The sequence below is a fragment of the Phocoena sinus genome, chromosome 10 (assembly GCF_008692025.1).
Source record: "Phocoena sinus isolate mPhoSin1 chromosome 10, mPhoSin1.pri, whole genome shotgun sequence".
In the NCBI taxonomy this organism is placed as follows: Eukaryota; Metazoa; Chordata; class Mammalia; order Artiodactyla; family Phocoenidae; genus Phocoena; species Phocoena sinus.
Genome location: NC_045772.1, coordinates 68,619,580 through 68,646,107, shown reverse-complemented (window position 1 = coordinate 68,646,107; position 26,528 = coordinate 68,619,580). Strand labels below are relative to the sequence as shown.

At 37.1% G+C, this 26,528-nt stretch overlaps 1 protein-coding gene across 3 annotated transcripts in view; it reads left to right on the top strand.

Annotated features, from left to right (window-relative positions):
• Positions 1–26,528, top strand: part of TMEM117 (transmembrane protein 117) — a 566,206-nt gene that overhangs the window by 515,733 nt on the left and 23,945 nt on the right. The window contains exon 7 of one of the 3 annotated variants that reach the window (XM_032647240.1): positions 6,307–7,398. The exons of the other annotated variants lie outside the window; for them this stretch is intronic. Within the exon in view, the coding sequence (XP_032503131.1) occupies positions 6,307–6,321 (15 nt within the window). The 3' untranslated portion in view covers positions 6,322–7,398. Of the gene's footprint in view, positions 1–6,306; positions 7,399–26,528 lie in introns of those variants that run through there. 3 annotated transcript variants of the gene reach the window in all.

Genomic DNA, 26,528 nt, shown 5'->3' with positions numbered 1-26,528 from the left:
AGTGACTGGCTTAAAAAGTCCACAGTTTTGCATCTGCTGTGTCACAGTCTTTCTGGAATAATATTTTTAGTGGGAAGAGCTTGACACTAAGCTGATCATCCTTGAGTGTGTTGCACGGACTGAAGTGGACCATGAGTCGGGACCAAGCCCATGGTCCTGGCAGGGAGTTTGGAAGCCTGATAGGGTCAGACAGGGAGGGCAGCTCAGACTGGTAGGTTGCCTGGGTTGGTCGATTCTGAGCTCAAGGGTGATGGGGAGTAAATATTAAAGCAGGTTTTATAATAGTTGAGAAGTAAGTAGGGAGAAGCAAGCTTGCATTCAAAACCACAACTACAATGTCACAGAACTATAGGTAACTAATTAATGCCACCTGAGAACCAAAAGGTATGATGAAAAGCACATGTCTACTGCTCTACATATTTTTAATAACAGAGGCATCGTATTGTTTTCATATCCTCAGAGGAAAGCCAGCTGGGAGTATGATTTTCACCAAGTGAAGACTGAACAGGCATCCTGGGTCAGCTTCGTAGGTGTGCAGCCTGCGCAGTCACATGGGTCCCATGCGCAGAGGACCTGCACTTGGTTTAAGGCTCTGCTGCGGGGGTCTCAAAATTTTTAATACTTTTTGAACAAGGGACCTGACATTTCACTTTGTGCCGAGCTCCACAAATTATGTAGCCAGTCCTGCTGGCAATAATCAGAACACCAAACGGCTACCTAGGTTAAAATATCATGGTAATGCAAAGAGGTGGATGCACGAGCCGAATCTGGGCAGATAAGGTGTATCACCAAAAGGACTGAGGTTGGTACAGAATCTGGTGGAGTCAGAAAAGGATCACAGACAGGGAAATATGTGCTGTTGTATACATATGTGACTCTAAGCATGCCTGTCGGTCCACTGCTGGGGACAGAGCCCTGTGGGTGGGCAGTGTCGTTATGCAGTTACACGGTTGCAAACCCACATAGTTCCTGCCTTTCTACTCACACCATGAAGGAGATCTTGGATGGGAAAAGGCCAAGGCTCTGTCTCTGGTTCTCCAAGTGACTTGACTTGGATTGCAGGGTCCCCCACGCCTCCCACCGGGACATCTTATTGCTTACTTGCTCTTACAGCTCTGGTTGTCATTTTTCATCTTTAGTCCCCAGCAGGATGGGCCTGCCCAGATTGGGGCACATTAAACCAGTAATCGGGCTTTAGACCAGAGATTTCAACCAGCTGGGAACTGGGAGGGGAATGGGATTTCCAAGCTGCAAGCTGGGACTTGAGGGCTGGGTGAAGGGCAGAAGGGAGAGAGGGGGGCTCCTTTGGCACCTGGCATGGTGGAAAGGAGATGGATCCATGCCCAGGGCTCTCACCAAAGGAGGACTGTTGTCTGGGTGGAGTCACCTGAGCTGAGTCGTCTGGAGGGAATTGTATTAGCTCTGAATTTCAATTCATTTCACCGGCTCCCTTTCCTTCAGGGCATGTTCCCCTCAGTTCCTTTGTCACGTGGAAAAGCGAGAGAGCGATCGCAGCACCTTGTCTTCAGTCTGACCTGAACTCATTTCCTGGAATTGTCACAGAGCAGATGGGAGGGACACTTTGAATAGGTTATTTTACCTCTCAGAGCTGAGTTTACATATTCTTAATTTTATAAAACAGATGAAACACACTTTCATAATATTACTGTGAAGATTAAGTAACATAAAATATGTCAAGTGTAAGAGCACAAAACAGATCCTAAATGACTTGTATCTATTATTAATATTATAGGCATTATAATATCATGCAGATAGTGAAGGGCTGAAAACATATCAGACAGACTAGTACAAAAGTCTATAGGGATTAAGGTGAACAGAGAGCTAACTGTGATTCATTTACATAGTCAACATATCATGATTATTACTTTATTTTCTGATTGTTAATGTTATTTTGTAGGTATAGATTTAATTAATTCTACATTTTAAAATTGAAAATATACTGAATAGTGAGCCTGGTACTGTTAGAGTCTCTTTTTTTATGGCTCTGCAAATAAAATGACAATTAGTGACAGTAGATAGCTGTCCCTACTGTTAGGGATAGCTTCTTATCCTCTACTAAGATTATTTATTTCGTGTGTAGAAAAACAGGATATTTTAAAGGTAAACGGGACCTTACAGATCATCTACTAAGGTTTCCTCTTTTAACAAATGAAGAAATTGAGATCTGTGAAACTGTGTCTTTTACAGTATTGAATTACTTTCCTCTAAAATTCTATCTGTTCAATAAAAATAAAATCATTTTATTTGTTTAATTCAGTTATCTTTAAATAAGTTAACTTACATCACTTCAGTCTAGGTCCGAGCTGGGAAACAAGACTTCTGTTATTCGGTCCCTTTGCTCTCCTTTTATTACGCTCTTGAAATGATTATTTTGGACAAGTGCTTGCCAGTGTATTTAATTTATAAATGGCATGTTGCTTTAGTAATGGTGTATACCACTTGCCGTATTCCACCAGGGTGGATTTAAATTATTTTACCTGCACAACTTTCATTTCCTGCACAATGATGCCTATTCTACGCCCTTCACTCATTCAGTGTGTAAATAAGGTTTTGGTCATTCTGTTTCAAAATACGGAGTATGGTTGTCCATAATCTCATTTTCAAAATACACAGGCGACATGCAGCACACAAAAAACATAACAGAGTCTCTCTCTCAGTCTCCCTCTCTCTCTCTCTCTTCCTCTTTTTCCTTTTCTCAACAGGAAGAGGACTCGTAAGTCTATTTGACTCTTAGACTCTTGCATACACTGCATGATACCCGAGGTCTGAAGCAGCAGAACATGCTTGGTTCCTTGTTTTCTAGGCTGTGTCGCTTCAGCACATGTTGCTGAGTTGCTCCTCACTATGTCAAATGCAGCTTGACCAGTTGAGAGTTGAGTGCCTGCTCTGTGGTTGACAGTCTCTGTGAATTTTAACTGAGTTTTCCAACACAGGGGAAAAGATGCCACAGGCCAAATATAAGTAAAATCTTCAGCTCACTGAAGCGGTTGTGCCTTTGCAAATGGGTGTATTAAGTAAGCATATCATTGAAAATAATGTCCCTCTGAGGGATGCCTTGTGAGAAGAAATCATTTTGGGGGCCAATGAATTAATTTTAATTGCCTTTTGTCTGATAAGGACATTGATTTGGCATTTGTTTACACAACTGAATATAATTTGTTTATTTGTCAATCTTCTCCATCATGATTTATATCCAGTCTATTTTTACACACACACACACACACACACACACACACACACTGTGTGTATGTGTAGTCTTGCAATTAAATCAATCTTACTTATCCTTTAATATTTTATTCCATGGTGAGTAGTTTTCTACGTTAAAAGTTTGAAATTTTCCCCACAGGTTACAGATTCTGGAAGGATTTCAAAGCCATGCATGTTAAACCTCTACTTAAGGTACAAAGATGTAGAAATAAGTTTGAACTCAAAAAAACTCACAACCTGTGATAGAATCATAAAAATCTCTGGTGTGCTCCCAAGTACTCTTGGGTTCAAAGGAACTTAAGTTTTAAGTATTCACAGAGGAAAAAGGTATTCGTTTCTCTGAATGATTCCTGTCTTTCAGCATAACCTCACAGTTTCGATGGCGTGCATTAAGTATGTATTTAGTTGTGAAGGAAATTCTCTCACATAAACCCCAAATCTTCTGTGTATGAGCATAGGAGAGCTCTGAAGAGACAATCATCATTAATTAATTTTCTTATATCTGGCTCTGTTCCCAAAATAATTCAGGGTGGCGACATTCTTCAAGTAAGATGTTACTTCCCTCTTAGGGAACTTTGTGTTTTGCTTAATAATAGAGATCATTTTCTTACAAGAGTTAGTAATCATGGGACCAAAGTGACAGGACAGCATTTTTAAAAACTCAGAGAAATAGAAACCATTAGCTGTCCCTATCATCAGAATTTTTCCTGTAAATGTTTCCGTATTCAGCTCTTAGAACAATGGTTTCAAATTCAGCTGTACATTAGAGTGTCCTGAGTTTTTAACATAAGTGTCCATCAACAGATGAATGGATAAAGAAGATGTGGCACATATATACAATGGAATATTAGCCATAAAAAGAAATGAAATTGAGTTATTTGTAGTGAGGTGGATGGACCTAGAGTCTGTCATACAGAGTGAAGTAAGTCAGGAAGAGAAAAACAAATACCGTATGCTAACACATGTACATGAAATCTAAAAAAAAATAAAATTGTTCTGATGAACCTAGGGTCAGGACAGGAATAAAGATGCAGACATAGAGAATGGACTTGTGGACATGGGGAGGGGAAAGGGTAAACTGGGACGAAGTGAGAGGGTGGCATGGACGTATATACACTACCAAATATAAAATAACTAGCTAGTGGGAAACAGCCGCATAGCACAGGGAGATCAGCTCAGTGCTTTGTATCCAACTAGAGGGGTGGGATAGGGAGGGTGGGAGGGAGACGCAAGAGGGAGGAGATATGGGGATATATGTATATGTATAGCTGATTCACTTTGTTATAAAGCAGAAACTAATACACCATTGTAAAGCAATTATACTCCAATAAAGATGTTAAAAAAAAAAAAAAGAATGTCCTGAGCTTTTAAAAAATACCTATATCTTAATCTCACTGTCAAATAATTGAAGTGACTTTGTAAGGGTAGAATCCAGTGAGTCAGGAATGAGCACCATGGCCTCAGAGGGATATATTTATACTTTATTAAGAGGGTTAATCACAAACAGGGACCAATAGAGTAATAGAAAATACTTGACTTGGCTTCTAGTTAGAATCTTACGTGGGCACTGTGATAACAAAAAAAAAACCCAGAGGAACCTTTGGGAGTTGATTTGTTTGGAGGCTATAAAAAGTGTTTTTAATGGAGATTTTCTTAAAACAAGAACATTATTTAACATAAGGACATCTCAGAAATTACCAAGGCATGCTTTAAGGTAGAACACACCAGATAAAATATTTAGTGCCTAGTAGGTCATGGCATTAATTACTGTAGTTTCAGAAACTGTATATATAGTTATATATAGAAACTATATATATATATATATAAATTATTTTTGTATTTTTTATGTTTGTATCTCAATTTTTTTCTTAAATTTTCTTTGGAATGTTAATACTAGACCTAGTTACATTTAAAAGAGCAAAAGGAAAAGCATTTTTTTCAGTTGTGGTTTTTGTTTTTGTATTAACAAAAGGGGATTTTTTTATCTTTGCGGCAATGTGTGCTGATGGCAGGAAGAACCAAACTAAAAAGCCTCAAGACATAGAATGAAGCTTGAGGGTAAAGCATTGAGATTATTACTGTGGACCTCTTCTTCCACCAGAGTTTATTTTTCTCTACAAAGCTCACTTTTTTCTCATCCTTAAAGAGTGTTGCTTTTGTTACAGAGCTGATTCCTTTACATCCTAGCCTGTATTTCCAGGTTTAAAGTTCTGTGCCAGTGAGATAACTAAACAAAATTTTGGGTTGAAAGCCTTTCCCAATCACAGTGAGTACTGAAATTATATTATTATTATTAATCAAATATACATTTTTAACACAGATCCACTGATACAGGAGTTCAAACAAACTGTATGTTTGCCCCTCTTAAAATACTATAGGCTGATATCAATGATATGTTTCCTTATCACTTTCAAAGGCTTAGATCATAAAGTATGATGGAATATCTTCAAACGTTTGCAAATCTATGTTTAATTTTTTTCTGTGAAAGTTAATAGATCAATTTAACTCATTCTTCAGGGCCTCTGTTATATGAATTTTCTGTTGTTTAAACAATAAGTAAATTTCCTTATTACAAACACATGTTAAAAGAAAGCCACCCTTTCAGTAAAATATGAATGAGGTAGTTATTTCAACAGATATGAAAACTGGAATCAGGTTGTCTGGGTGCTCTGGCAGAATTTGTAATGGAGGAAATTAGGCTCCGTTTCATGTGTGTTGGTTTAAGCAGTGCAAGCTGCTTCTTTCTAAGCTCTTGTAGTATGTCTCCATTATTAATCGCAGCATGGCAACTGACATTCCTGTCAGATCAACTTCAGAGTGCTGGGTGCTGGTCTATGTCACTCCATGTGAGAATACATTCTGGAATCTACTCTTGAGGTTCCCAGACAAATGCTGAGCATTCTTTTGGAAGTAGTATCCTTCTCCCCCTGAGGGCTTAATCTGTTATTTTTTTCCTAATTTAGTAAAATGCAGCTGCCTTATAGAATAGATTCACTCAGCCGCTCACTCACTCACCCATTCTTTCGATTTTTTTTTTTTTTTTCCCATCCTCTTACTCTGTTCTCAAAACTCTATCAGGCGCTAAGGACATAAAAGATGAAAAAGACAAAGTCCTTGCCTTCAAGTTATTGCAATGTAACAGAGAAGAAAGACAAAATCAGCCAACTTGCCATATGCAGAGTACTCCTAATTCAGCCAGGAAAAGCGGAGATGGCATCCAAAGAAGGTCATGAGGATCCTGGCTTCAAATGTCAATGAAAGGAAATGAAATACAGGATGGAGAGAAGTAGCCAACCAATAGGTTATGTTTTCAACTGACTCAGTGTTTATCCAAAGCATATGCTCGTATCATTGATATTTTCTTAAAAATCCTCAATATTATTTTCTATTTCTTCTAAAAATAGTTCGTTTCTGAGACTGGCCTATCTTCACTGGGAAAGACTTGCCTGACATACTTTTTGATTCATTCAAGTCCTATAAATAAATTTTGATTCTGGTACAGAAATCTAATTTGTCACACAGGGAAAATAATAATTACATTTTGCTTGTGTATTATTAATGAAAATTATTTTAAAATTCAAATCAAAGTATTGCATTTGTCAAAATTCAAGTGAGTTTACAGCAATCAGAATATATTTTAGAGTATTTTTGACAACTCATTCCAAGTGATTTCTGAAAACAGAACTGCTTTTAGAATGATGTTCCTGTTCTCCACACAGCACTGAAATTGGTAGATATATCACCATGGCATAAAAAAAGCTGAAATTGCATTTCACAGCAATCGCCCTCAATAAAGTCTTTTCTGCATTGGGGTCATATGGGAGGCTAGTGAACAGCTTTATCTTCCCTTCATTTTTATTTACTTTTCTTACCTTTTCCCCTTTTGTTTCTTAAGACAGACGTATATGCATGATAACTAAATGCTGTAAAAAGAACATTTTACTGAAAAGAAAGTTAACTGCTTTTAATTTGAGAATTAATTTTTAGTAGTATTAAGCTGTAAAGAGAATGTCATAGGAAGAAATTTTATGTCTTCTAGTTCTTTTGAAAATTCTGTGCAGCACCATAATCACTGGAAAAAGCATGAAATTATAATTAATCTGACCAGCATACTTATAATATATAACTTTTTATTAGTATTAAAAATAATAAAATCAGCAGACCCAAAGTAAATGGATATACAGTGCTGTTTTTATTATTATTTCCAAAGGCTGAGGTAACTAAAGTTTCCCGCATGATGTTGTAAAAATTAAATGATGCACAATAATTTGAAAAATGAGTTTTTCTTATACAAGTTGGCATTTTCAGCTCTATATTTTTGTTCAGAAGTCTATATCTTTTGGTTGATATTGCTTTAGAATGATCAAGTTTCTGTTTGAATATAGTAATGAGATAGTGTTTTGAGCTTCTCAAAATGAAAGTCTAAGACATGAACAGATTTAGTTCTGTTTGATTTGACACTTCCTTTCCATTGGCTATTTGGAAATTACATAGACTCTACCTGGTTACTCATTTGAGACATGTGGCATTACCCAGGATCACCCAATCTGTATTTACCTTGAATCAGACATGATCACATATGTATGGAGGGCCCTAGGGGACTGGCTTGCCAAGAGTTCATTTGCATGATGGATTGAGGAGGATTTGGGGAAATAATCCATCCTATAGGAATAGAGAAGCTTGATAGAGTAGGCTATATATAGCACCAGAAGAATGGAGTTCATAGAACAGAAAGAATGACTGCAACAGGAGGCTGGATCAGCCTGATTGATACCTGACCCCAAGAAGAAGCAGAACTGGAAACATCTTCAACAGTCATTGGTTGGAGGCAAAACCAGTAATTCTAGCAGTGGAGGCAGACAGTTTCACAAAGGCTAATCAGAATCCTCAGTGTCTTTCCAGTATTTTCCTAGCAAGTTCATGAATAATATCTTTTGTGGTCAATATCTGTTGTGAGTCAGAAAAGAAAAAAATGGAAAAGGCAGATGCTACTTGGTAAAAGCAAGAACCAAGTTCATGTGCAATTGTGAGACCCATTGGTCAACTTCCTGGTGCTAGTGTATGTGTGGCAGTGTGGGGGGAGATGATGAGGCAATTTTTTAAGAATAAGAGGTCTTGAAATGCCTTAACTTCCTTTTCCTCTGGAGGTGTGTTGGGGAAGACAAATGAGTAAGATATGATAAGAAAAAGAAGGACAGATTACAAGATTACATGTAAAGCAGATAAAGGAAAAGAACTGCACTTGTCAAACAACAACAAAATGAAACCCAAATCAAAAGTATAAAGACGCAAAATGTAGTTAAATTAAGCTCCTTTCATCCACTTCACACTTATAGTATTGTCTTCTGAATGAGTTTGTGAAGTCAGCCGAATCTTAGGAAGAAATAACAGAATTAATAGGATAAGGGGGATCACAATAGTGCCTCGCTAGGTATTCAACTGAATTCCTATAACCAATTTTCTTTGGTTTATTATATTTGGAATATTTTTTTCCAGTTTCTTTCCAGCTTTGACGTCTTCCCCAAGCTGCAGACCCACATTCCACTTGTCTTCTGGACACTGCCACCTGGATATCCCACAGGAGTCTCATACTTAACAGTCAGGACTTGTTTTATGACCTTACCATTCTCCCCCAAATTGCTCTGCCTCCTATATTTTGTGGTTGTTGTTAATTATGTCACCATCCATTCAGTCTCTCAAGCAAGGAAAATAGATTTGCCTTTTGCTTCTCCCATACCTTTGGTTCTCATATCCAATATATTGACATCAGTGCCATCATTAATTTCTCAAACCTCACTCCTGCCTTCCTAGCACTGGCCTCATCAAGTCTTCCATAGACTTTTACAGTAACTTCTTATCACAAGACCCTCCCCACTCTATTCATTAATCTACCTACATTATTACTATAGTCATCTTGCTAAGGACAGGTCTGATCATGTCATTCACCCGCTCCAGAATCTCTTGTTGGCCCCATTGCATGTTGCATAAAGTCCAATCATGGAAGCATTGGAAATAAAACCCTCAGGTACTGGCCTCTCAGTCTCATTCCTACCACTCAGATTCAACCATACTGAACTTCTCACCCTTCCCTGCACAAACCTGGCCCATTCACAACTATTTTATGCTCTTTTGCTTCAGCTGGAAAAATCTTAGCCATCTTAGTCATCTTTTCAACAGGAGGACAAAAATCACCTTCTCTGGGGAGCCTTTTTGAATGCTTTCTGGCAGGATGACTTTCTTCCCCCCTCTCTGTCCTTTGACACTTTAGTTCCTACCTGCAACCTAGCACTTACCATATTTATGATGATTTCCATATCTTGGTGTCTGCGTCCCATTAGACTGTGAGATCCTGTAGGACAGAGAAGTATCAAAAATTCTCTGTGTCCCCAGAGCCTCACGGGGAGCCTACACAATGGCTACAGAGTAAGTGATGACTATGTGAATGAATAAAAAAGCATAATGAAATGGCTAAGTCAGAGGATGGACACTTAGTGTGGCTTCAGAAAGCAGAACAATAGGAGGGCAGGATCTGGCTAAATGCAGAGCAGAACATTCTAAGTGTCAGAGCTCTTTTTAGGAAGTAAAAGTGTCCCTTCTGTAGAAAAGCTCGGAAGTGGTTGACCACTTATGAGTGGTTGGCTAGGGGATTTGTGCATAAAGTAAGGGGTGGCCGTACTGTATGCCTCTAATTCAGTTCAGAAGTTGTGTTATTCTTCATTAGTACACAGTCCTCAGATCATCTGACGATTTCGAGTAATCAGTAATAGCTGAATTTTAACCCTAGCTCTGGAAGCTTATTTCCTATAAGTAACTGGGAATGTATTCATTTGGAACTCAGCAGAGACAGGGAGAGTGGTATATCAAGCAAACACAAATGACACACTGTAATTTTTAGAAGATTGCACATATAAACCAAAGTATCCTGTTTTTAACCTTGAGAGGAAGTGGGCATTTGCCTTTTGGTACTCTCAGTGCAGGGAGCAACTTCCTCCCACTCCTGCCTTCTAGTTTGGCATTAAGGGACATTGCCCAGTCTGAACTTGGATTGAGTCCAACCCTGTCTCCTTGTGCTAAATTGTAGGTCTAATATCTCTGTGGTTTTATAATAACATAAATCATTATAATGCATTGTTTTTATACAGCACCTTTCTCTAAGGAACATAAAGTGCTGCATGGACATTATCTCATTAAATCTCACAGTGCACTGGGGACATTGAGAGGATGTAGGTGATATTGTATCCCCTTTGAACCCAGAGTTGAAAAGGACTTGCTTCAACCAAAACTAAATAAAAGCAAGATTGAATAAAAGCAAGATTTATAAGACAATATAAGATTAGAGTTTAAAGAAAGAAATTGTTGGAATTAAAGAGAGATTAAAAAAAAAGGAATTGCTCTGAAAAATGTGAAAGTGTCTAGAGTGTGTTTATAAATATTTGTAGCTAAAAAATTAAAATAATATATGACACTTTAGAAATTTGAAAAGAAAGAGCTTTTTAAACCATTGGTAATTTTACTGCAATACAGAACAAATTTGGTATATTATCTTCATATCTTTTGCTAGCTTTTTGTTTGGTTTGTTTTTTAATACTGTGTATATGCAAGATTACTCTTAGAATTATAGTGTATATTCAATTTTATATTATGTATTTTTAACTTAACAATATATCATAAAGTTTGCATAGTTTTAATTCTGAGAAGCTTGTATAATTTTCCATGGAATGATATAGTGTAATTTGTTTCACTCTTCTATCATAAGATTGTTTCCACTTTTTCACTTTATTGAGTAACAGTAAATTGAAACTCTATCTTTATGCATAAGGATTTTTATATTTTAAATTATTTCCTTAGCAGGAAGATTTCCACATGTAGAATTATCAGATTAATATGGATGTATAAGTATGTTAAAACAAGTCTACATAAACATACTCCAAAATTAACAAATAAGTCAGAAAAAGAAATAGTAAGAAAATAAATCTATCTAAAAGCTTACTATGTTTATAAGTTGGCAAAGCAGCCACTTTAAAAGTGGAAAAGTAAGCAATATTTGTCTATGCACAAACAAGTGTTTTGATTTTATTTTCCACCATGTCTATATTTAATTACTTTGATAGTGTGAAACCAGATAGAAAAGAGAAAGTTGACTCTCATAGAAAGCACAGATTTGTACCAGATGTAGGAAAGTAGATTTACTTGGATAGAACAGATAATTTCTCTGCCATTTTAATTTACATGGACAAATGTTCTCTGAAAATAATTAGGTATGTGTGCATATACCAATAAATGAAGTCCCATTTCAAGGAGGTAAATAAGATTGTAGTTTTCTTATTAATTATAGAAGCATTGGGGGAAATGGTATGCACATAGCTGTTTTCAGTGGTGTGTTGTTATAGGGTTATCTGATTTATGCCATAGTCATTTACCAAAGTAATTACCTCAAGACTGAATCAGGAGGGAATAGAAAATATGAACAGACCAATTGCCAATAATGAAATTGAATCATTAATTAAAAAAAAAAAACTCCCAACAAACAGAAGTCCAGGACCAGACATTTACATGTTAGTTCTTCCAAACATTTAGAGAAGAGTCAAACTATTCCAAAAAATTGTAGCGGAAAGAGCACCTCTGAACTCTTTCTACAAGGCCGACACCACTCTGATAATAAAACCAGACAAAGATATCACAAAAAAAGAAAATTATGGGCCAATATCACCGATGAACATAGATACAGAAATCCTCAACAAAATATTAGCAAACCAAATCCAACAATACATTAAAAGGATCATACACTGTGATCAAGTGGGATTTATCCCAGGGATGCAAGGATCTTTCAATATCAACAAATCAATCAATGTGATACACTACCTTAACAAATTAAAGAATAAAAATCATATGCTCATCTCAATAGATGCAGAAAAGCATTTGACAAAATTCAACATTTATTTATGATAAATCCTCTAAACAAAGTGGGTATAGAGGGAACATACCTTAACCTAATAAAATCCATATATGACAACCTTACAGCTAACATCATAGTCAATGGTGAAAAGCTGAAAGCAGTTCTGGAAGATCAGGAACAAGCTAAAAATGCCCACCCTTACCACTTTTTATCCAACATAGTATTGGAAGTCCTAGCCACAGTAATGGGACAAGAAAAATAAATTAAAGTAATCAAAATTGGAAAAGAAGTGAAAGTGTCACTGTTTGCAGATGACATGATGCTACACATAGAAAATCCTAAAGACACCAGTAAAAAACTATTAGAACTCACCAATGAATTTGGTAAAATTGCAGGATATAAAATTAATATACAAAAATTTGTTGCATTTCTATACACTGAAAATGAACTATCAGAAAGAAAAATTAAGAAAGTCCCATTCACAATTGCATCAAAAGGGATAAAATTCCTGGGAATAGATCTAACTAAGGAGGTAAAATATCTGTACTTGGAAAACTGAAGAAGGATATTGAAAGTGACACAAACAGATGGAAAGATACATTGTGCTTATGGATTGGGAGAATTAATATTGTTAAAATTACCATACTACCCAAGACAATCCACAGAGTAATTGCAATCCTTATCATCAAAATACCAAGGAACTTTTCACAGAACTAGAACAAATTAGCTTAAGACCTTGAATAACCAAAACAAGCTTGAGAAAGAAGAACAAAGCTGGAAGAAGAACAAAGAGCATTCCCTGATTTCAAACTATAGTACAAAGCTACAGCAGTGAAAACAGTATGTTACTGGCAGGAAAACAGACATATAGATCAATGGAATAGGATAGACAACCCAGAAATGAATTCACACTTATTTGGGCAATTAGTCTATGACAAAGTATGATTTCACTTATACGCAGAATCTAAAAACAAAACAAATGAACAAACATAACTTACAGAAGCAGAGTCATAGATACAGAGAACACATGGGATGATGACTAGACTTATGGTGATCATTTTGAAATGTACAGAAATATGGACTCACTATGTTGTCTGCCAGGAGCAAACATAGCTTTGTAGGTCAACTACACTTCAAAAACAAACAAACAAACATAGAAAAAGAGATCAGATTTGTGGCTACCAAAGGTGGGGGATGAGGAGGAATTAGATGAAGGCAGTTAAAAGGTACAAACTCCAGTTACAAGATAAATACATACTAGGGATGCAGTGTACAACATGATAAAGATAATTAATACTGCTGTACATTATATATGAAATTTGTTAAGAGAGTAAATCCTAGAGTTCTCTTCACAAGGAAAAAGATTTTCTATTTCTTTAGTGTTGAATCTATATGAGGTGTTGGATGTTCATTAAATTTGTGGTAATCAAATCATGACATATGTAAGTCAAATCATTATGTTGTATACCTTAAACTTACGCAGTGCTATATGTCAATTATATCTTAATAAAACTGGGGGAAAAAGTGGACTTGTGAATGATGATCATTAGACAACCTAAAGTTAGATAAACCAAAATTATTCACTAGGAAAAGTTCATTTGGTCGTGTTTAAAACCAGTAACTCCTCAAATTATAGCAAAGCTGAGCAATTTGTATGGCTCCATCTTATTCCTACAGCATGGTGATGATCTACACACTCTCAATAGCCTGTGGTTACTGTGCAAATGGAAGATAGGAAATGATTGGTTAATTCACTTGTTCTCTCAAGGTTTGAATAGAAACTCCCACTGGGGACCTGTTTAATGCCTCTGTTATTATACTTCCATATTTTCCTGCAAGTACTGTTTAACTTGTTTATTTCCCATGTAGAGAATGAGTTTCTTGAATTCCGATTTATATCTTTGGTATCCCACAGCCTTGTACAGTTTCTGGCACACTGTAAGCACCTTGTAAATATTGATGGATAATTAAACAATGAATGGTTTGTACTTCCTACTATGTATTTAGAATTATGCTGAGGACTGAAACATAAAGAAGTGTACCTTCAAGGAGCATATAATCAACACATAAATATAAAAAGTTAATGAACACCATGCAGTAGTATATCATGTAGCTATAACAGAAGATTCCTTGGTGCCAGCACTGAAGAAAATAGCCAAGAAGAGTTACATATACCAAAGACTGTGACATTGCAATGCTTAAGTGAGTGATGGATGGGCATGGCCATGCAAGTTAACCCAGAAATATCAAGGTCTATTCCCATCATTATGTGATTCATGTCTAAATTACCCACTAGACTATAAGAACCAAGAAATCATAGTGCACATAGGCTTTTGTTCACCATTGTATTGCTAGGACCAAGCAGAGTACCTGGCATAAAGTAGAGAATTGAGCACTTGCTTTGCACAATATTCTCTGTTCTTTGTGTGGCTGGATCAGTCCCATCCTCAGTTCTCAGATCAGGTGTCATCTCTTCCAAGATGCCTTCCTGAGTGGCGACTTTGTTATTCTCTTTTTCAGTCTTCAGTTTATTTCCTTCAAAGCACTTATTACTTCTTATTTCATTTAATTGACACTAAGTCTTTCATCTTTTGCTCCCTCTAGACTTAAGCTACTTGAGAGTAGGGACTCTGTTGGTTTGTTTTGGTCCCCGTTGCTTTCATAGCATATATCACAGTACCTGGTACCTTTCACTGGAGAGGTTTTATCTACCGAAAGATCTTCTCTAACACTATCTAAAGTAGCTTCTGCTAATCAATCATCTTGACTTATTTTCTCTTTAGCACTAATCATTTTCTGAAATTATTCTGTTTGTGTGTTTATGCTACATTCAAACTGTAAACCCCATGAAGTCAGAGCCTAGAACCAGATCTACCTGGTTCCTTACTGTATTGTCGGTGCGGAGAAAAGGGGCTGACACAACCAACTGCCGTGTGTACGAATATTTAGTAAATAAAACATGTGGCATGAATGGAAAAGACAAGATACATTTCTTTTAAAAAAGGCAAAATAAAAAAAACAAAGAGGGGGATTAGCTTTCAGCCAGGATAGCAAAACAAGTGTTAGCTTAGAAATGGTGGTGGCGGAAGCAAGGTCTACTTTTACTGGAAAATAACGTCTGTAGAAATCAGAGTGGGGAGGAGGGAAAAGAAACAAACAATTGTGGCCAACTCATTGGCTCCCTTAGGGCTCAATGTGGGAGACAATAAAACAACAGCAACGAAAAACCAATGGTTAAACTAAGACAGTAATAGGTCATTTAGAGACAGGACATGCTAAATTCCTACTCACCTTCCTGAGTGTGGTATAAAGAACACCGGATATGAGGCTGGGAAGACCTGGGTTTGGCTCCTACTCTTCCACTTATTACCTGTATGATAGTGGGTAAGTCTGGTACCTTCTCTGAACCTGGGTTTCCATAACTGCAAAATGGGAAATAGAAAACCTACTTCATACCATTCTTTTAAAGATAAAATAAGGAAATGTATGTAAATAGCTATGCTGGTGCAGAGCCTGTTTCATTTAGCTCATTGAATAGTGGCCATTTTCATAACAGTTCACCACTTACAGTGCCCAGCTGGAGGTGTGGCAAGCAGAATATTTGATAATATTAGTAAAAAGAAAACCATTTCCTCACATTTAAATCACTTTAGAGGGCATATCTTTATTTTGGACCATAGCATGAGTAAACTATTGATCATGCTATATAATTGTCAGTGAAGGAATGCTAAATCATAAACCACTGACTTGAAACAGAAAAATAGAAAAACTGTTAATTATGCTCATATTTATTTTTCGCATTGTACGTAATTGAGCCTCAGAAAGTACAATTGAAATCTTTCACTGATGCTGAGTAAATTAGCAACTCTTGCAGGTGCTCACATTAAAACACCCAAACATTCTTCATCTGTATTGTTTCCAAAGAAGAGATATGAAGAAGTCTGCATTTCTGGCTAAGGCAATCATGTATTTGTATTGAAAAGCAAATGATACATGATTAGTTGAAGTTTTTAATATGGGTGTGTAGATGTTAAAGAGTGGATTTTTTTTTTAAACATCTTTATTGGGGTATAATTGCTTTACAATGGTGTGTTAGTTTCTGCTTTATAACAAAGTGAATCAGCTATACATATACATATGTTCCCATATGTCTTCCCTCTTGCGTCTCCCTCCCTCCCACTCTCCCCATCCCACCCCTCCACGCTGTCACAAAGCCCCGAGCTAATATCCCTGTGCCTTGCGGCTGCTTCCCCATAGCTATCTAACTTACTACGTTTGTTAGTGTGTATATGTCCATGACTCTCTCTCGCCCTGTCAAAACTCACCCTTCCCCCTCCCCATATCCTCAAGTCCGTTCTCCAGTAGGTCTGCGTCTTTATTCATGTCTTACCCCTAGGTTCTTCATGACATTTTTTTCCCTTAAATTCCATATATATGTGTTAGCATACGGTATTTGTCTTTTTCTTTCTGACTTACTTCACTCTGTATGACAGACTCTAGGTCTATCCATCTCATTACAAATAGCTCAATTTCATTTCTTTTTAAGGCTGAGTAATATTCCATTGTGTATATGTGCCACATCTTCTTTATCCATTCATCCGATGATGGGCGCTTAGGTTGTTTCCATCTCCAGGCTATTGTAAATAGAGCTGCAATGAACATTTTGGTACATGACTCTTTTTGAGTTTTGGTTTTCTCAGGGTATATGCCCAGTAGTGGGATTGCTGGGTCATATGGTAATTCTATTTGTAGTTTTTTAAGGAACCTCCATACTGTTCTCCATAGTGGCTGAACCAATTCACATTCCCACCAGCAGTGCAAGAGTGTCCCCTTTTCTCCACACCCTCTCCAGCATTTATTGTTTCTAGATTTTTTGATGATGGCCATTCTGACTGGTGTGAGATGATATCTCATTGTAGTTTTGATTTGCATTTCTCTAATGATTAATGATGTTGAGCATTCTTTCATGTGTTTGTTGGCATTCTGTATATCTTCTTTGGAGAAATGTCTGTTTAGGTCTTCTGCCCATTTTTGGATGGGGTTGTTTGTTTTTTTGTTATTGAGCTGCATGAGCTGCTTGTAAATTTTGGAGGTTAATCCTTTGTCAGTTGCTTTATTTGCAAATGTTTTCTCCCATTCTGAGGGTTGTCTTTTGGTCTTGATTATGGTTTCCTTTGCTGTGCAAAAGCTTTGAAGTTTCATTAGGTCCCATTTGTTTATTTTTGTTTTTATTTCCATTACTCTAGGAGGTGGGTCAGAAAGGATCTTGCTGTGATTAATGTCATAGAGTGTTCTTCCTATGTTTTCCTCTAAGAGTTTGATAGTTTCTGGCCTTACATTTAGGTCTTTAATCCATTTTGAGCTTATTTTTGTGTATGGTGTTAGGGAGTGATCTAATCTCATACTTTTACATGTACCTGTCCAGTTTTCCCAGCACCATTTATTGAAGAGGCTGTCCTTTCTCCACTGTACATTCCTGCCTCCTTTTGGATTTATTATTTAAAAGAGAAACACAATGTTAAAAGTCCTGGTATCTCTGAATTGGGAGTGGGGGTGGGGATCTGTCAGCAAGTCATAACTTTGTAAAACAATTTGGAACCGTTTTCAGAAAACTAATTTCTGAAGATAATCTATTGCCTGAACAGTTTCATAATGATGTTGATTTGCCAACTTCTCCTCTAGTGAGAGGTAATGAATCAAGTGCACCTGGGTTTATACAGGAAAAATAGCATATTAATTGATTTATGTCTATGTGTTGCAGATATCCATAAAGCAAAGCCTTTGGCAACTGGCAAATGTAATAATTTCACGTTTATGTATGACTCACCAAGTACAATCCAGTGCTTGAAGGCAAAATTTTGTGTTTTATGTTTAGTTTTTATGATTGCTTTCATGTAGCTTCTCTGTGCATTAAAAGTCAATTTTCAGAACCATAGGCTTACCAATTTTTACAAATAAACATGTTAGGAGATATTTTCCTGAGGTACCATAAAATTATTTTCTGATAATTTTTACCACCTTCCTAAAGTTCACTGTTACTTTGTTTCCACATATGCTTAAGGATATTGTTTGTAATATTTCTAAATATGACGCATTTCATTAGAAATCTGATATATTACACAGAGATGTTATATGGAGCTTCATTCTCATAACATTGCCAATGTATTTTTCAATGTTGTTTACACTGATAATTCTGTTTAAAATCAAATATCAAGATGGGCTTTGAATAGATTATCAATAATGTTACATTTATGGAAATTGTGTCATCTTCTACCTGTCATAATTATGAGCAAGAAGAATTAATCCTTGAAGTAAAGGGTGCCCAGTAACATAGTAACTTAGTCCACTGATATACAGAACAAGGAAGACTTGAGATAAAATAAAATCGTTTTTTAGATAACTATGCAGAATATGTATATTTTATATATACATTACATAAAATTATACTATACATACGTATATAGATAAACATAAGAAAGAAAACTATAAGGATAATGTATGTTATATTTGTTATATTGTCCTTATAGTTCTCTTTCTAATGTTTTTGCACTGCCTTGAGTCACCTACGTAATACAAAATTTTATCACTTAATGATATGTCCAGCCACAATGTGTTAACAGCACAAATCTCACTGTCATACAACTTCCAAAGAAACATAAAAGTTTTGTCTCTTTAGGAAGTTGCAAAGTTTGATAGCCAACACTAGTGGGCACTAAATCATCCCCAAATCCATCCTGTTTTCCATTGCAGTGATATAGGAGTCTGCCATCAGAGTGCCTATGTATGATGAAAAATTTCCTCGGGTGAGAAAACTGAAGTGCAAAGAAGTTGGGGAGATAGTATTCATTACTAGAAATATTCTAAGTTTAGAGACAAATCTATGCATTGGCAGTAAAAATTCTAAGATGGTCATAAACCATCTAGAGTTAAATGTGCACCTCAACCTGCATATTTTGCAGGCTTTGTCAATGACTCTCAGAATAAACATAGACCTGCTGCCATTGTTTCACTTTGCAGTGGAAGTGAGACAGGATTCCTTCTTCGTGTGCTGCAGGTACCAACATTATTTCAAGATAAGCTACAACATACCACTTAAAGGAAAGTTTTCATTACAGATAAGTTAGCATCCAAAGGAAACACATATTGGCATGACAGTTGGCTTTTAGGTGGGAAGATAATTGCAACATTAGAGCTTAATGAAAAAAAGTCATGAACAAGCTTGGTATGGTATAAAAAATATCTTTGGATTCAGACTAACCTGGGAACCAATCCTTTTGGTACCCATTGTGCAGCATTGGGCAAGCTACTTGACTGTTCTCTTAGCCTCAGTTTACTTCCTTATAAAATGAGTAAAAACTCACTTGCCATATATATTTGCATGTGGTTTACAGTGGATCAAATTCTTGACACAGAGCAAGTTTATGATAAATGTTGGTTTGCTTTGTCTGAATAGCATATGAAAATAAAGTCAATCTCCTAAACAGGGTTTGCTTTCTCCTAAATAGGATTCTCAATAAGGCGGATGCAGTGAAATACAGTTCAAGGTGTATTGACTGAATTTCATCTAATCTTTTCTCTACCAGTTGTCTGTTGGGTAATATGGGAAGAATCTAGTGACCTCACTGACCATCACTGTCTATATCTGCAAAAGGAAGAGTGTAATTTCTTTCTTTATTAATGCCATTAGATATTCTTTGAGAATAAATGCTTTGCCTATAGTCAGCATTCAATAAGTATTGAATTCGTTGAATAATAGTGTGATACTATCCTATGCGGAAGTTGCGTGAGTTACTGGAAACTTCTGCAAGAAATATAGACTTCACATTCCCTCTAAAAGTGCTATGTGGACTCTATAACCCAAGCCCACTGTAGTCACCTTGGGCTTTTCTGAATGCATCGTGTCAGCATAAGGACAGGCAACTGCTAACATGAGTGTAAGGCTTCTTTACCCCAACTTGGAAACTTGTTTCCCAAAAAGATCCTGAGGGTGGTAGAATCTCTCTCACATAGGTTCCCAACAAGGAAAACAATGTATTTTAGGTTTTTCTTGGCCATTGACCTCTGGACTAAAACTAGGTTCAGAAAACTTTTCATCTCACTGAGGGTATAATTCTCCAGCAACAAAATGTATTTTATTGTTCCCATCCCTCCACCCTGCCTCTATATATCTTGTTTTCCTAGTCTACCCTCTCTTACTTGAGGGTTGATAATTTTTCTCAAGAGCTCAGAGGATGAACACTCTTGACCCAAAACACACTGAAGAAAGGCCTGGGATGTCTGGCCGTTCAAATCCATTGCTCTAAAGGGTTTACTTTCTGTTCGTGTTATCACTGGGTGGTCCGTGGGGGTCAGAGGCAGACATTCTGTGATTGTCTTTACTGAGAAAGATGAAACAGAAGGAAATCACATCGGTAGAGCAACAAGGATCCAGCCTACTGTTTCTAAAGGTCTGCTACTTTCCAGATACAATTAACTTAGCCTAGCGTTGTTTTGTTTTTTCAGGAAAACAGCCATTTTGACTTCACAGACAGTGATAGTCAAAGCATTTAACTACTGATACAGTGGAGGTATTCATCAACCAGAACGGACACCCGCTGTAAACAATCAGCGCATCCACCCTGGCGCACACCAGCTTTTAACTTTAGCCATTGCAGAAGCTATTTAAAATGTAAAAAGGAAATTTCAGGTCCCACTCAGAGTCCCTTATCCTGCCAAAATTGACTTTATTTGACACTAACAAGTTTATTTGAAATTAACAGAATCATAATCTCTCTCCAGTTACTGCCTCTTTACTGTGTTCCCACTCACAGCAAAGCTCCTCATAAGAGTTCTGTAATTATTGTCTCTACTTCTCACTTCCCATTTTCTCTTGAACCAACTGCAGTCAGGTCTTTGTCTCCAACATCAGCTTCCTCTGGAGCTTGGAGGTCTTATCGAGATCAACAACTCCTGGGAGTTCCCTGGCGGTCCAGGGGTTAGGGCTCCGTGTGTGGGGTGCGGGTTCCATCCCTGGTAAGGGAACAAAGATGCCGCACAGTGTAGCCAAAAAAAAAACCCATAACCCCTCTCCTACAGTACTGAATCCTATGGTTAACTTTCAGTCTTCTTACTTTCAGCTGCATTCAATAAAGTTGACCACTTCTGCCTTCTTGAGACACTTTTCACCTAGCTTCTAGGGTGCACTTTATCCTGTTGTTATACACCATTCTTGCTTTGTTTTCCTTACTGCCTCTTGCAACTTCCAAATGTCAGAGTACCTCAGCGCTCAGTCCCCAGCCCTCTTCTCTTGGCTTTCTGTACTCCCTTTCTAGACGATTTCATCCAGCTTCATGGTTTTAGATCAGTAGGTGCACGGGTGACTTCCACATGACATCTCCAGTCTTGATCCCTCCCCTATGCTTCCCAGCTGCCTGTGCAATACCTCCACTTGATATATAGTGTGTTCTAAATAGACCTCTGGATTTCTTACCCACCTCCCAATCTGCTACAAGTTTATTGGTTCCCCGAATTCTCCCTTCTCAGTACATGATGCTGTCATTTACCAGTTGCCAGAGCAACTGGTAAATCCAGAAACTCAGCTGGCGACACTTCAAAATACATCTTGATCTGAACACCTGACCACCATTGTTTAACCACCATCATCTCGCACCTAAATTACTACAGTTGTCTTTAAACTGAACTTTATTCCACCTACAGCCAACCTCCCACTCTCCACATCACTCACACTCCTATAGCCACTCTATCCTTGCTGTTTCTGGACATTCCCAGCTCATTTCCTGCTCAGGGCCTTTGCATTTGCTCTTCCTTCTAGCTGATCAGCTCCTCCTCCAGAGATTTACAGAGCTGTTCTTTCATACCAGTCAGCACTCCATACAAAGGTCATCCTCAAAGAGGCTTTCTTTTGACTAACTAAACTAGCACCCACCCCTAACTCACCACTCTCCATCACCTTACCCTGTTTTATTTCCTTTAAAGCATTTATCTCTATTTGACACCATATTTTATTGCTATTTGCTGATTGACTGGTCTCTCTTCTATTAGAATATATGCTCCATGAGACATTCTTGACAAAAAATTATGAAAATAGAAATGAACTTATTGCAAGAAACACTAGAGGCCCTTTACCTCAACCACCCATCTGATATTTAGATCAACTTCATACCCTCTCTATTGTTTGTAAAGTGAATATTTTTATATTGAATCATATTTATCCACTGATCTCCACTATTATTAATTTTTTACAGAGAAAAATGACTTCAATATTAAATAAAAATTTTACCAAGGACAATATCTACTCTTTTGACAGTATGCAATTAATTTTCCTATATAGCCTATAGAAGAAATTAGTCATTCAGACAATTGAATGTGACCATTCCTGGCAGCATGCATAGAGCCAGAACAGATACTGGAGCAGTGACATTTTATACCAAATGTCCAAATACAATAAAGCACAGAATAAGCAAGGGCTATGTGACATTGAACCGCAGCCAGTGTCTGAAAAATAACATGGAAGTATGCTGTCTAAAAATTTCCTTCCACTAGATTTCACTCTTTCCTCTTTAGGAAAAGAGGAGTTATTAGGAGTTCTCATTTAATTAAAAAAATATATCAATTTATTATATAGCTAATATTCACTCTTCTTAAGAAGTGCAAAGTAGGTCAAGTTGTTGTTTGATGATGGATGGAAGACTTTATCCAAAAGGATCTATCATTGAGTTATGACACTGTGTTTCTTTAGACTTTGCACTAGCTTTAGTTGTCAGCAACTTGTCCTAGTCAATGGTTTGTCTACACACCTCCACACACATATACACATAGGAGTCTCTAAAATGTCAAGCACTCTTTCCTTGCATATTGGTGAACTCTATTGCCCTAGTGAGGGATATTGATTTCCTATTATTCCTAGATGCCACATGATGCATTTCTATTAGTTGTAAACACTTACAAGACTGACTTTTATTTTCTACTCCATCACATCAGTCTGCCAGGGCAGGACATCTGTAAATGAGGCCCAGTGCCATTTCATCAGACACTCTTCCACCTTGGTGCTTAAAATAATGATGCTTTCAAGCTGTCTAAATATAAAAAAACTTGTCTTTAACAACCCACTGCTATCTTGCCAGAGCCTCACAGTAAAATCTCTTAAAAGTAACAAACTACAATCACTTCTCAAATCTACTCTGGGCTTGACTTACTTGCTTTTTCTACAGGCACTAAACTGTTACTTATATCTCATTGATGTATGTTGGCTTCAGAATTAGACAGGAAAATTCCTATTGGCCTTTGCAAGTAAGAAAGATTACTGATGAAGAAAATACATTAAACCACACTACAAAATAGGCCTTCAGGATGAATTAGATTGTTTAGACAACGACAATTTTGAGAGTTTATCGGTATCTTGGAATGCATAAAAAGCACGTATCAAGTTCTTTAAACATTTTAAGTAAGGATTTACAGTTTGACTTGGATTTGTTTTAATGATGCATGAGATCTGCCATCTCTTCTACTTGTTGAAAAAAGCCTACTTCAACCAGAAAGCCAAGATTTTTCCCCAAAGGTTTTAAATCTTTTAAATAGCATATGTGACTCCTGAGGGAGAACTCCAAAAGGTTATGGAATTCATTTGCCATTGAGGAAAAAAAAAACAATAGTTAATATTAGGAGAAAATAAGAGTATAACTTATAAGAAGAGAATATTTGTCAAAAGATATCTAAGAAGTAAGCTGCTGGTCTTTCTCTTTAGTACATCCTTCACATTTACTGCAGGGTGTCTCTGATATTCAACGTTGCCTTGACCACCTTCCTGGTGTCATCCACTGCTGGAAATGATCCTCCATATTTTTTTAATCACATGTTGGTTTACATTCTCTTTTCATGTTCTCTGACTTGGTTGGACGTGTCTCATGAGCTTCTTTACATTTATATGGTAACTAAAAGTATGTCTTGGATCATCCCAATGAGCATTTTTACTAATTTTCCAAACATTAACTGCCTCATCTCACAACATTTACATTTGACCACTTTCTTCCTCCCATTATCCACTCTCTCTTTTCCTCTGTGATCTTTGGCAAATGGCTTTATCTTTAGGTTACTCCCTGTGTAATTCCAGTATACCTTGTTTATAGGGAAAAAAATAAAGTAACAATTTTCTTTCATAATAATGAATCTCAGTTTGACGTGTAATATTATTTACAAAAACAAGTATTTTTTGTCTCTGTTTACCTAAATTCCATTTACATGAAACCAAAAAGAGATGGTTGTATATCTTTAACCTTCAGAGAGCTCCATTCATCAATTCAACAAATATTTGAGTTCTTACTATACGCTGAGTACTACTTCAGATATGGGGAATATAACAGTGAACAAAACAGGAAAAATTTCTGTATGCTCCTTGGAGTTTACATTCCAATGGGAGAGGCAGGTAATAAACAAACAAATGAACAACATCTACTCTGTGTCAAGATTTCCAAGGATTTATTCAGCTAAGTGACACCATGGCAGTTTTGCTAATTAGGAGAAGCATAGGGTTACTGAAAGAAATCAGGCACTCGAGATTCTTAATAAGAAACAAAAATATCACCCAAAGCATGAGTACAATTCTTCAGGCCACCACTGCTCACTGTCATCTAAAATCTTGTTGCTAGGACATGGTAAACATAGAAAAGCTAAGGACACTTTACAAGCTGGGGACATTTTTGGTATGATGATGTTCTGATATTCATGGATCTAAATTCAGTTCTGAATAGGCAAAACAGAAATTAACAAAGAGAAAGAAGCATATCTGTAAAGTTGGCTTTTGAAATCATTTAAAGCTTTATAATCTAATGCCTATAAAGAGGAGATATACAAATTATTACATTGAAAAATGTTGATATTTTATTGGTATTTAGGAATCTAATTATCATTCTATTCTAAGTAGTTATCAATACTTTTTGTTAAACTATAATATAATTTGCGTCTTAAATTTCTCAAAAACCAGGTGGCCAGTCTTTAGCCTCCAAAATACGACTTTTGTTCTGACACCATGGTTTCATTTTTGCAGGGTAGAGTACTCAATGTTATTACATTTTTATGCTTTAACGCTTCTCTAAATAGAAATGGGGTCCCTTCATTTGATTTGGGAAATTGAATGCCAGTTGGGGAATTCGAAACCATGTTGGTTTCAAGCTTGAGTTTCTCTGCACAGTACCAAGTTCTTTTCCTTGGCCCCAAGGCATGTGTCTCAATGAGAAAATGTGGGGAAATGATGAATCGAGGACATCTTGAGACCATCTTGCCTATATACTTAACATTGTCCTGAAATTCTGTCTAGATGTGGCCCATGATTAATAGGGCCACACTTGGATGTAATCACATTTGGTCACATCCATCCAAATTACATGTCCAAATGCAATTTGCACATCAGTGTTCAAATGTGATTTTTATAGCTATAGGCAAAAGTAAACCATTGTACGTAAGAAATAGGAGTAGATACATACCATGGTGCTGCTCATTTATTTTTATATGGGAAATATACCCTTCTGAATAAAAATTAACTTTTTCTCCTATATGAAGCAAGATACAAAGTTGGAACTCTGTTCATCACCATAAACTGATGAGAACTACAATAGGGTGTGTGACACAATGTACCTAAATCATTCTCACATCACTGAGTCACAAATGGGACAGACAGCTGAAGGCATTGTTAGATTTGATAGCAGACTGTAATAAGGAAGCTTTGAATTACTGAATACTAATAATATTTCTTAAAGAACAGAGTAAATGAACATTTTATAATATACAATCACAGGACCAGCCTGTCTGTACCCTGGTCTTAGTAACCAAACACATCTTGCCTTGTAATTCTCTTAATTCAACACTTTCATCTGGTTTTCAAAATATAATTTATAAAACTTATGCAGCGGGGAGACCTTCAAGATGGCAGAGGAGTAAGAGGTGGAGATCACCTTCCTCCCCACAAATACATCAGAAATACATCTACATGTGGAACAACTCCTACAGAACACCTACTGAATGCTGGCAGAAGACCTCAGACTTCCCAAAATGCAAGAAACTCCCTACGTACCTGGGTAGGGGAAAAGAAAAAACAGAGACAAAAGAATAGGGACGAGACCTGCACCAGTGGGAGGGAGCTGTGAAGGAGGCAAGGTTTCCACACACTAGGAAGCCCCTTCACTGGTGGAGATGAGGGGGTGACAGGGGGAAGCTTCAGAGCCACGGAGGAGAGCGCAGCAACAGGGGTGCAGAAGGCAAAGCAGAGAGATTCCTGCACAGAGGATCGGTGCCGACCGAGAGGCTTGTATGCTCACCTGCCGGGGCGGGCGGGGCTGGGAGCTGAGGCTCCGGCTTCGGAGGTAAGATCCCAGGGAGAGGACTGGGGTTCGCTGCTTGAACACAGCCTGAA